Source organism: Amia ocellicauda, chromosome 11 (assembly GCF_036373705.1).
Source record: "Amia ocellicauda isolate fAmiCal2 chromosome 11, fAmiCal2.hap1, whole genome shotgun sequence".
Taxonomy (NCBI): Eukaryota; Metazoa; Chordata; class Actinopteri; order Amiiformes; family Amiidae; genus Amia; species Amia ocellicauda.
Window position 1 is genome coordinate 34,403,549 of NC_089860.1, and position 12,114 is coordinate 34,415,662.

Sequence of the window (12,114 nt, forward strand, 5' to 3'; positions counted from 1 at the left end):
GAGAGAGAGAGACCGTGCGCTGTTCTTTATACGCCTGTCAGATCAATAGGTGATTGGTTTAATGAGTTTGTGAGATTGGATTTTGGTTTCAGCCCCCAGTGTCTGATGTCAATCAGACACTGGGGGCTGAAATGTCTGATGTCTTATGTCTGATGTCAATCCATGCCATCTTTTGGAAATGCCGGTTGGCCCGGGTTCATAGCTCTGTGTCGGGATTTCGGCTCTCGTCCATTTCAAAGAGTTTTTATTACCTACAGGCCCCCTTCCCCAGACATCTCACAGCAGGACTCCAAACTATTTGGCCTATTCTGTGCGCCATCCTCCCAAGACTCACTTTGATGTAAACCAGTCCCACACTTTAATTAAATCTGATAACTTTGGGGGGAGAGGTCTTCTTTAGATCAGTGCTTCAGCTCAGAGCTAAAATGCTCTTATCAAAATACACCCATCATAATGCTACAATGGTGACCACCAGCTCCCCTCCCACAGTTTATATCCAGTGAATTTATTGTCCCTCCATCTGAAAATACAACATGTTCCCTCCGTGGTTTAGCTATAGCTATCCTGTATTTACTTGCAAACTAGTTTTCATGACCTAATTGAAACAGATATCTGATTAATACATCAATACAATCGTGAAATTGAACTATTGATTGCAGTTGGTTTATTACTCTTCTTCCCTTTTATTGTTTTTGTTAATTTTTGGTCTCTCTGTGTCTGTACTTGAACTGCTAAATTTCCAACTTCTGCTGACTAAAGTAAAGAACAGCTGCAATCAAAGCCTTAATTGCAGCTGTTCTTTACTTTTCTTTACTACTTACTTCTTTACTTTACTGTTCTTTACTAATGAGCACCTTCCCTGGTTTTAAGGAACAAATACATTTGAAAGGTCTTAATATAAGCGGATTTTTTCTCATGTCACACTACATGGTAAATTGTGTTGTGCCACCTGAACGAATCCAGTTCCTTCTGTACTGATTTATTACTCTAAATCTCTGAGCCGTCTCTTTTCAGTGGCCAACCAAGTAAGTATCGATGGACAATTTCTGTATTTGTGTAAAAAAATTATTTATGTTACCCGATTGTCGTTTGTTATCGTTCACTTCCTAGTTAACTACCTAAGTGTCATTTGACCACAGCAGCTATGTACAGCATTGTTTTCCTCCTTGCTCCCTTTCCCGTAGCCCTCGTCTGTAACCCTACATCTTGACAGCACTTAGCTTTCACCGTCCAGGATGTATGAAGTCTTTTACTGTACTTGTGTAAATTGGAATTGGAATAGGTAAAATGTATTATTTTGAATTGCTATGTTTTAGCTAAGTTGAATTTGTAATGATTGATGCCTTGTACTTCTCTGTATTTTTGCACTTATGTTGTAAGTCGCCCTGGATAAGGGCGTCTGCCAAGAAATAAAAATAATAATAATAAAAATAATAATAATAATAATAATAATAATAATAATAATAATACAGCAGCGCAATGCATTGTGGGATAGTGGAGGATCCAACTTTCACATCACACTTAACTAACCCAGATACACGCACCACAGACCTGAGTAGAGACCATTTTGACAACAAGGCAAAAGGCAGGGGAGGAGAAGGGGAGGGGCTCTCCAGTGGCCTCAGATTCGAGGTGGAGTCTGGTGCGCAGAGGAAGGATTTTGAATCCGTCACTGCCTGATGGCACACAGTTTGTAAGGTTTTGGTGCGTTGGTGACGCCTATGGTTGGCGACAGGTCCACATCTTCAGCACAGATGCCCGGAGGCAGACTGAATTTGAATCTCTGGAGGAGAAGGGTGAAGAACAGGAAGAGCTCCATCCTAGCCAGGGTCTCGCCCAGACACACTCGGCGACCTACAGGACACAAAGACAGGGACGTGTGGGATGGAGTACAAATCCAGCAACCCCAGAACAGTGGAATCACCCCCATTTTCTACACAGTGCACTCCTACCCTTTTGGTATTATTTTCCACCTTCCCTGTGCACAATGCACAATTTAAAGCTTCGAGACACTGATATTACATGCCTGATATATTTACACACTGAATATTGGTTGTTTTATGTCACATCCTTGTAAAGGTCATTAGAAGGGGATTTTGCTGTAGAACACTGACCCAGAACATTCATGGCAGTCACTGCAGTCCCACAGATGTGTGATGTAAAATATTGGCATTGAACTGCAGTCAGGGAGAGCCCAGGTCTCCAGATTGAGTATTTAGTAATCACTAACTGTACATGAAAATTGACATTGATAAGGCTAAATTAAGGATGTGGCACTGACCTGCTGAAAAGGGCATGAAGGCTTCTCTCTTGACAAATTTTCCCTGAGCGTCCAGGAAATGCTGTGGGTTGAACTTGTGTGGTGTCTCCCAGTGGTTCTTGTCAAAAAGCACAGAGGTGAGCAGAGGAATGACTGCAGTGCCCTGTGTGGGAAAGTTAAGGTTTATTTTACAAGAAAATTATCTTTAATCAGGAAATACTAATGGGAAGTTCTCAGCTCACATTCTCACTCCAGTAACTGTACATTTATTTTCTTAAATGTCCTGAGTGGAGGAGTCCCACACGGCCCAGTCTGAAACCGTTAAACGCAGACTCTCCCCACAAAATTGATCTTTTCAAAGTGAGTAAATTCCACAGTGAACAATGTTGTATTAGGAAGCAGTGCAATGTAATCTATTAAACACTCCCTTTATTATCGAGCCAAAGCATTGAAAGTGAAACTGTTCCTTATAGACATGATGCTAATGACCAAGGAATTGTCTGGTGAGATCTGCATTGGCCAAAGAGTCAGTCACAGTGTGCACTGCCTGTATTAGGTGGACTGCTGTGTCGGGGAGGCTCACCTTGGGGATTCTGTAGCCCTTGAAGTCAATGTCTGATTTGGTCTGATGTAGCACATTCATGGGGACCACATTAGCAAACCTCTGGATCTCATGTAGTACTGCATCAGTGTAGGGCATGTCCTTGCGGTCCTCCACCCTTGGGGGGCGCTCTTTCCCAATCACGGCTTGGATCTCAGCATGCACCTTCTCTATAGGCAGGGAGAGGAGACAGTCCACCATTAGAAGTGAAGGGGCAGGGTGGGGACAGTGGTCTGAGGAGTTTACAGCCCTGGACTACACTGGAATTGAGTGTGGCAGTGGGGGGTGGGGGGTGTATATTTTGTGTAAAGCCTTGGTATATCTATAAACAATCTCAAACAAATACTAGAGATCATTTGAGTGGATCAGATGCTATTCCTAGTTATACGCTCCAGCTCATCCAGAACTCTGCGGCTCGTCTGGTATTCTCTCTGCCACAGTTCGCACACGCTACTCCACTGCTCCGCTCCCTCCACTGGCTCCTGATACCGACACGCATTCAGTTCAAGACAATGACCTTCACCTACCGCTGTCTCGACCACACTGCACCAAGTTACCTTCAGACCCTCGTCTCCCCATACATCCCCTCCAGACCACTGCGCTACTCCAGTGCCAGAAGACCATCTCTACCTGCTCTCCACTCTCCTTCCTCAGAGCCGCTCCTTCTCATCCCTGGCCCCTAAATGGTGGAACGACCTGCCCACCGAAGTCAAAACAGCAGAGTCCCTGACCTCCTTCCGGTGCTTACTCAAGACTCATCTTTTCTGACAGTACTTGTAATATTAGTCCTTTAACCCCCTTTAGATAGCACTTCCCAGAGTTTTATTATGCTTGCGTTCTTGATTGTTTTATTCCTTGCTCCCTTTCCCATAACCTCTGTCTGTGACCCTACATCTTGATAGCACTTGGCTTTCACGGTCCAGGATGTAGGACCTCACTTACAGTAGTTGTGTAAATTGTAAATTGGAATTTGTGAAATGTATTATCTTGAATTGCTATGTTTTAGTTAAATTGAATTTGTAATGATTGATGCCTTTTACTTAACTGTATTTTTGCACTTATGTTGTAAGTCACCCTGGATAAGGGTGTCAAGAAAAAAAAAAAATCATAATAATAATAATTCTGCTTAAATTAAGACCAATATAGGCTTTAAACAACAAATAACATGTCCATGCAGCTTTTCAGGACCAGTGATGGGGCCTGACCTATATGCCTACGCTTAGATATAGACTAACATGGAGACCCACTAGATGATCAGGCTAGAGGCCCCAAGAGCTCATGCCTTGACTCACCCTGTATATGAGGGTACTTCATCAGCAGCAGAAGCCCCCAGCGCAGAGTGGTTGATGTAGTTTCTGTTCCCGCAACAAAAAGGTTCCCTGCAGTGGACACCATGTTCACCTCATGGAAATAAGTATTTGGGTTTCTTGTTTCCTAAACAGAAGGAAAAAATCAAAGTAATGAAATATGAGATGCTCGGAAGGTTTTATGTCTGCCCACCCACCCCAAAACTGTAAAAATAATTACTTCTGTCTTAGTCTTTTTACATGAATAAAACATTAATACTTATTATCTTCTGTAGATTGAAACCTTCAAATGACCAGAGTCACAGGAAATATTTGTCATTAATATTAGGATTAATATTAACCTCCTCCTGCTGTTTGGAAATGAAAGCATCAATGAAGCTCCTTAGGTCGTTTCTATCCACAATGTCCTTGCGCTCATGGTAGTAGTTGGAGAAGTACGTCTGATTCTCTAAATTATTACGGTACATTTTCTTGAAATCGGCAAGAAAGGACCCCAGGAAAGGGAAGATTTCGTACAGCTGGAAAACCAAACACAACAACAGGATTAGCAAGTACCGATTAGCAGGATAAAGGCTCAGTGTAGAGTAAACTACCTTTGACCAAGAGTTAATCTAGAGTAAGATGATCAGAGTAAAGAAAAAGGCCAGACTTCTAACTGTACAGACTGTAGTTAACTTTGGCCAGGCTGAAACTCGGGCATGTTGTTTAACTTCTCCTGGAAGAGGTCAATACAGAAACCTAGTCAGTTCAATCAGGGATTTAAAATTATACAACCAAACCAAACTGAGGCCATGAACTGCATTTTGAATTAATGTGCCTGACCCAACATTAAAGGCATGTGTTAAATGAAGGGTGTGATTTGTGACCACACAGAATCATGGAGAGGACAATGTCCCTGGAGTCTCATACCCGCATCGCAGGGGAGATGCCAAGCTTAATATTCTGTCTAAGAAGTTGCTGGAGTCGTAGGAACTGGGGGTCGCTGTAGTCAAACCGGTCTCCAAACACAATGGTGCAGATCACATTAGACACCGCTGAGTTGATGTTAATGATGGGGTCAAACGGGTCACCTTAGAGGAAACACGAAGCACGGAACACACTTACACAAGATGTAAAACACTCAGATCATATCCACTCCCTCAGACCTAAAACAGGGTCCTCTATCAGCATCAGTTTCTCCTGCACACCCAACGGGGAGGAAATCCAGTTTCCATGTTCGACACTTACACATATCCAACATAAGAGTGCTTTATGTATATGAGTAGCAGTTTATGAGTAGGGTTAAGGCCTCGAACCCTTAATAGGGCAAAAGATTGAATCTCTTGGTGTTCACTGTTCCCAAACGGTGATTGATCTAAGTGTACAGATTTTTGGCTTAATTATAAAAATGTACATGATCTCCAAACCAATACATCTTTCTATTACAATTACTTCTGTGGGGTTTTATATAAATATATGTTGTTTTATTCCCCCAGAGAGTATGAAGTATTCTGTTCAGTTTGATCAGGAATCCCACCTCATGAAATACAATCACTGGGATTTGGAGTAGAAACACTTTACACCACAAAGCATCAGTACCATTGAATAAAGGGTTGGTTTCACAGGCAGAGATTGGCACTAGTTTGTGACTAGTAAATGTGACTGTAGGCTGAACAGTGCAAGACTAGTACTGATCGAGGTCTGAGAAACTGTCTGAAGCACTCTTGGTAAAAGTAGTACAATTGGCAGTCAATTGACTTAGTTTAAAAACTTGAAAAGTACTCCTCATACTAATGTATTTTTTTTTATACCCGAAATAAATGTCTCACTTCTTGTTAACTTTATTGAAAGGTGAACTAGACAATACATGTTACTGACAAAAAAACACTATAATGTGCCAACTAGCAAAGGTTAGTTATCTTGTCAACAAATGAAGTGTACTAAACTGTCCAAATGTTAAAGGTTGATACCTAGAATACAACATGTGTAACACTTACATGGAATTCATGTACAACCTGTAAATGGCAAGGCGTGCCAACTTGCTGATAAAAGAAACACAGAAATTCCAATGTGTTTCCAAGTAGTATTTTATGTGGCCCTTAAAAAAGCATTAAAGTTCTTTACTTGGTCAGGAAACTGTGGAATCTCCACCAGAGACCTACAATTTACTAGAGGTTTTGTTTTTTCTATTTTTAATATCAAAAATAAGTATTCTCTGATACCTTTATGGGACTCAAATACATCCAACAGACATCGGGCCTCCTCCACTATCCTGTCCTCGATGGTTCTCTTTCCCATGCCGAAATCCCGCAAGGTGGAGAGAGTAAACCTCCGCATGGTCTTCCATGACTCCCCAGATCCAAATACGACGCCTGGAAAAACAAAAACATAACAAATCTTAAAGATGCTCTCAATGTCTGTGTTGTCTCTGTAGGGACCTCTCTAGGATCTATTCTTGTGCAAAAACACAGCTGCGTTCCCCATCTAGAAAAATTCCTAGGCCTGAATTATACAGCAGGTTATCTGGGCTACTATGAAAACAAAACTGGAGAAACTTCAGCTTAAAGAGTCTGGTTCTTAGGTAGATGCTTTTTCTGTCTGGCTAAGGAAAGAAAAATGATCTCAATTAAACAACAGGCATTCTGATGTATGTAAATTAAAACATTAGTTACCGGCGCCCTTCGAAAACACTGTGGACGCATGCGTCATGCCTCTCTCGCCAAAATCATCTGCCTGATTCACCAAGGCTTCCTTCACTGTTTCATATCCAGTCAGGACCACGCACTTTAGCCTGCCCATGTGAAAGGTGAACACATTTCCATACTTCTCTGAAAGCTGTGGCAGGAGAAAGAGGAGACAATAAATACTCAGTCCAAGCATTGTCAACAACCCAGACTCATGTTAATTTTCTAATCGGTGGTGGGATTTGCCCCCTGATCTAAATTCAAATAACCAGGTGAGTCATGAGAAGGTGTCTAGATGAAAATGAGCTGGTTCAGCCATCTGGACTTTCCAATTTTTATCTGCTGCATTACTTTTACATAGATTGTGTGAGGGGGGTGGGAGGGTGTTTACTGTTTTTCAGCAGTTGTCAGCAAATTAAGTTAGCAGCAGATCTTTTAAATCCTGTAAGTTGTGAGATGGGGCCTCCATGGCTCGGACTTGTTTGTCCAGCACATCCCACAGATGCTCGATTGGATTGAGGGGGAATTTGGAGGCCAAGTCAACACCTTAAACTCGTGATTCCTCAGACCAGACCACCTTCTTCCATTGCTCCGTGGTCCAGTTCTGATGCTCACGTGCCCATTTCGGCAGTGGACAGGGGTCAGCATGGGCACCCTGACTGGTCTGCAGCTACGCAGCCCAATACGCAACAAACTGCGATGCACTGTGTGTTCTGACACCTTTTTATCAGAACCAGCATTCACTTTTTCAGCAATTTGAGCTACAGCAGCTCGTCTGTTGGATCGGACCACACTGGCCAGCATTCGCTCCCTACGTGCATCAATGAGCCTTGGCCGCCCATGACCCTGTCGCCGGTTCACCGCTTTTCCTTCCTTGGACCACTTTTGATAGGTACTGACCACTGCAGACCGGGAACACCCCACAAGAGCTGCAGTTTTGGAGATGCTCTGACCCAGTCGTCTAACCATCACAATTTGGCCCTTGTCAAAGTCACTCAGATCCTTACGCTTGCCCATTTTTCCTGCTTCTAACACATCAACTTTGAGGACAAAATGTTCACTTGCTGCCTAATATATCCCACCCACTGACAGGTGCCATGATAACGAGATTATCAGTGTTATTCACTTCACCTGTCAGTAATGTTATGGCTGATCGGTGTATATTCTTGTTTGTAATTTCATTTATTGATTGGTGTTTTGTTATTAACCTGTTTGTCATATTATTATTATTATTATTACTACTACAATGATTCTCTGTCAGTTTAACAAGTTTTCAGTCATTATTAATAGTTATCAGATCATTTTTTGTCAAAATGATGTACTATTAACAAGCAGTAGAGCCAGGACTCAAGGGTAAAAATCTAAACATTGTATGAAACATTTTCACATCCATTTATATTGAATCAACTGCCTCTCACGAAGATATCAGAACATACGAGCTTTGCACCACATTCTTCTCCTCTCTCCCAAACCTGAACACTCACCTGACATAAAGTTTCATGAGGTTTCTTCATGTCCAGAATATTCAGGTTCCCGATCACAGGCCAGGCAGCCGGGCCGGGGGGGAACCTGTACACAGATGACTTGGATGGTTTGAAGAGAAGGTAGAAGAAGAAGGCTGTTGTGAAAATGAAGACCAGAGACACTGTGACAGTGTTCGCCAGCAGCACTGCGATCAGAGACATCTTTCCTTGGAGAGTTCCTCTTTGCCTACAGCTACTCCTATACTTGTGTGCCTGCTTTTATACAGAGGTTAACCATTGTCTTGTACCTAGATCAATTTCTGGTTGTGTCCTTCTCCCTTTGCACACTAAGGCAGAGGTTACTACTGTGTGCCAAAGTATTCACAGATCGAATAATGCCTAAACCTTAAAACCACAGCACTTGTATTTCAGTCTTTGCCACAGTTTAGCAATGCAACTGAATGTATGTAAAAACACATATGCAGTACATAAATACATGTACATTGTATAGAATTGAGCTGGAATTAAGAACATAAGAAGGTTTACAATCGAGATGAGGCCATTCGACCCATCGTGCTTGTTTGGTGTCCATTAATAACTAAGTGATCAAGGATCCTATCCAGTCTGTTTTTGAATGTTCCCAAATTGTCTCTTCAGCCACATCGCTGGGGAGTTTGTTCAGATTGTGACGCCTCTCTGTGTGAAGAAGTGTCTCCTGTTTTCTGTATTGAATGCCTTGAAGCCCAATTTCCATTTGTGTCCCCGGGTGCGTGTGTCCCTGCTGATCTGGAAAAGCTCCTCTGGTTTGATGTGGTCGATGCCCTTCACGATTTTGAAGACTTGGATCAAGTCCCCACTTAGTCTCCTGTATGAAATTACATATTTCACATTCTTAGACCAAAAATGTTTAAAACAACTGTTCTACACATGACAGCATGTGATTAAGGACAACACGTTTAGTTCATGTAAACAGAGGCACTGCACTTGAATATTGCTGGACACAGTGTGCTACAGATCCTGCTAAAAGCTACACTACAAGTATCAGTATTATTAACATACTGTGTTTATAATTCAATATGTAACTTTAAAAAGTGTAAAATCTTTGTCTTTTCCAGGATACAGAGAGCTACTGTATCATGTACTCACTGTATCATTGCACCAATGAAGTGTCAATATCCCTGGTCTCTACAGGTGTCTTAGAATTGGGGCAATAACTGCATTGCTCATTAATAAACACTTTTTGTAACTTGTGTATCATTTTGATATCCACGTTGCTATTGAGTGTTAAAAATAAACTCTTTGGATCAGCAGCTCTGTTGGCAGTCATGGCTACTGGTCTGCCTTAATTCTGTTAAATTACTTCCACTGTATTTTGTTCAGTTTTTACCATTTGCACCTTTTTAAATCATTATTCAGCATTCACTTTTAATCATTTTATTTATATAGCGATGTTGATACTCTTGTAATATTGTGTAAATGCAGTATGCTGTGTGTGTTAGCATTCGTATGAGCATGGGAACATGGGTGAAGGTTACTCTTTTCTACACTTTTCTGTACTGTTTTGTAAGCTAATCAAATAGTTTCACATCTAACACATTGACCCTGAATGTATTCCATTAGTCTTATGCAAAGTGGGGAAAAAAGAACTAACTATATCATTGTGCTTACAATAACATGAGCTGAAGTGCAGGGTAAATGTAAAGGTTGCATTATGGTTGCTGGTTTAGTAAGGGACATTTCAATTGGTCCTCTGCCAATAAGTGTTCCTTTATCCTCTCACCTGATCACCTCACCGGCAGACAAACACTGAACTCTCACACAGAGGAATACACCTGCCAATCATCAATGTGCTGAAACCAGGTAACAGGCTGCAGTGTTTGGGCAGTAACATTGTGTGCATAGCGGTTCATGTGACTGAGGCACAGGTCAGGCACACACCAAGTCCATCATAGTGCCCAACGACACAAACACACCCAACCAATCAGAGCACATGTGATTCTTTGCTTTATTAGTTTCATTTTACATTATTTTTAAACACACAGAGAGACCACTTTCCTGTCTGGTTCACTGTATTCTCTCACCCTGATCCTGTGGTCCAACTGTCCTACTGGATTCATAGTACTGATAACTTGACTTTTTAAATGGCTTAACTTGCAAAATGTTAGATATTTTATATTTAACGTATACTCTCCAAATGTTTAAAATAACAAAAAAAATGTGATTGGGCATTGGGCGAGATTCAACTGATTCAACTGAGGAGCCACGGGTGCATATTCATTAATTGTTTATGGTTAATTGAACAAGCATGGAAAACAAGGTTTAAAAGCTTTACAATAACGATCTGTAACGTTATTTGGATTTTTACAAAATTATCTTTAAAATACAGTGTCCTGAAAAAGGGACGTTTCTTTTCTTGCTGCGTATATATGTATATTGAAACGGGGCAAAAGTAAAAAACGGGTTATTATTTTTCTCATTGTTCATTTCACTTCACCAGTACCCTCAACCCAGTCTCCTCCCCGGACCCCTTACTTCATCTGCACCCCTGATTCTCAAAAATGAAATGTCAGGATCGGAAGTATCGATACTTTGGATCGATCCGCCAATCCCTATCAATTTGCTGCTACTGGACAACAAATCCACAGTACGGTGTCCATATTGAGGACATATCTCACTCCTCAGCCTCAGTTGACATGCATCACTTAGTTTTGCGATCAACCCTCAGTAAATTCAGACAGGAATCACTCGGTTTTTGTATCAGGGATCAGAGTGTGTTTTTTCTCTGACTTACATGGCAATTAAATGGCTGAACCATCTTTACTGTAATTTCATTGGTTACAGGGAATGTCAATCAAGCCAATGAACCAGACAGAACAGAGGAACAGAGGCAGGCAATCATTTCTCTACAGAATGTAGTCTAAATTAATAATAAACACATCTGTGGATAATTTAAACATGTGGTATTGCCAGAAATATTTATATTACAACACAAATATCTACCATAAAATCAGCTCGGAGTGAAAACAAAGTAATAATAATGATTGACATTCTATGTAACCAATGAAATATGATGGTCTAACCAATGATTGTCCAGCCACCTGATTGGCTATAAAATTAAGTCCCAGAAAAAACTAACTTTGATACCTGACACCAATTTTGAGTGACACCTGATATTAAATGTGTGTGATACCTGATACTAAAATCGAGTGACAGCTGTTGGGTGATATTAAATATGAAAGATAACTGAGGGTTGATCGCAAAACTAAGTGCTGTGTGACAACTTGATGCTAAGGAGTGAGGATGTCCTAGTACGGACACCGTACCACATGGAAAGACGTGTCCAGTATTAACGTCAGCAGATCTAAGCGTCACGGTCCTGAAAACCAGCCAGTCAAACTGCGGCGCTGTTTCAGCTCCAGCCAATCCGCTTCCTGTCCGCTTGAATGATGCCCCGCCTACAGCAACAATTTTCGACGGAATACTGCAGGCAAATTTCCTCTATTTAAACGAGGGCTGCGTCCAAAACCGCATACTACATACTACGCACTGAAGTGACACTGAAGTATGTACTTTAAGCATGTAGATTAAGAGAACGCACGAATTTGGACGTACTAATTATGTCATCAAATCTCACTGTATTGAACTTTCCCTTAGCAGATTAACGATGACTTCCTGTAAACAAAAGACACCGGGGTAAATTTAAAATGTATATATTTTTAAATAAATACCGTGAAATAATATAAAACTAATACAAAATCAAGTCATCCAATCAGATCGTTTTCTGCAGCGTCTGCGCAGAAAGGTGTTCTTCAGTCTGCTG

General features: G+C 41.3%; 1 protein-coding gene and 1 pseudogene across 1 annotated transcript; both read right to left on the reverse strand.

The window, feature by feature from the left end:
- The window catches only part of LOC136762752 (solute carrier family 22 member 6-like), a 32,196-nt pseudogene that overhangs the window by 6,897 nt on the left and 13,185 nt on the right, over positions 1-12,114 (reverse strand).
- Positions 802-8,549, reverse strand: LOC136763536 (cytochrome P450 2K1-like). The gene is made up of 9 exons (XM_066717600.1): positions 8,316-8,549; positions 6,820-6,982; positions 6,370-6,519; positions 5,078-5,238; positions 4,510-4,686; positions 4,154-4,295; positions 2,844-3,031; positions 2,282-2,423; positions 802-1,854 (listed from the first exon to the last, which is right to left on the reverse strand). Exons 1-9 carry the CDS (start codon positions 8,514-8,516, stop codon positions 1,670-1,672), a joined length of 1,509 nt encoding a protein of 502 aa, XP_066573697.1. The 5' UTR covers positions 8,517-8,549; the 3' UTR covers positions 802-1,669.

Bases quoted from the DNA above. Each gene is read 5' to 3' on its own strand.
- LOC136763536 (XM_066717600.1), bottom strand. From the start codon at position 8,516: ATGTCTCTGATCGCAGTGCTGCTGGCGAACACTGTCACAGTGTCTCTG. The intron at 4,687-5,077 runs GTATGAGACTCC...TTGGTTTTCCAG, and splicing joins GCATCTCCCCTGCGATGCGG to CTGTACGAAATCTTCCCTTT. The intron at 4,296-4,509 runs GTTAATATTAAT...CCTTCTGTTTAG, and splicing joins TTTCCAAACAGCAGGAGGAG to GAAACAAGAAACCCAAATAC.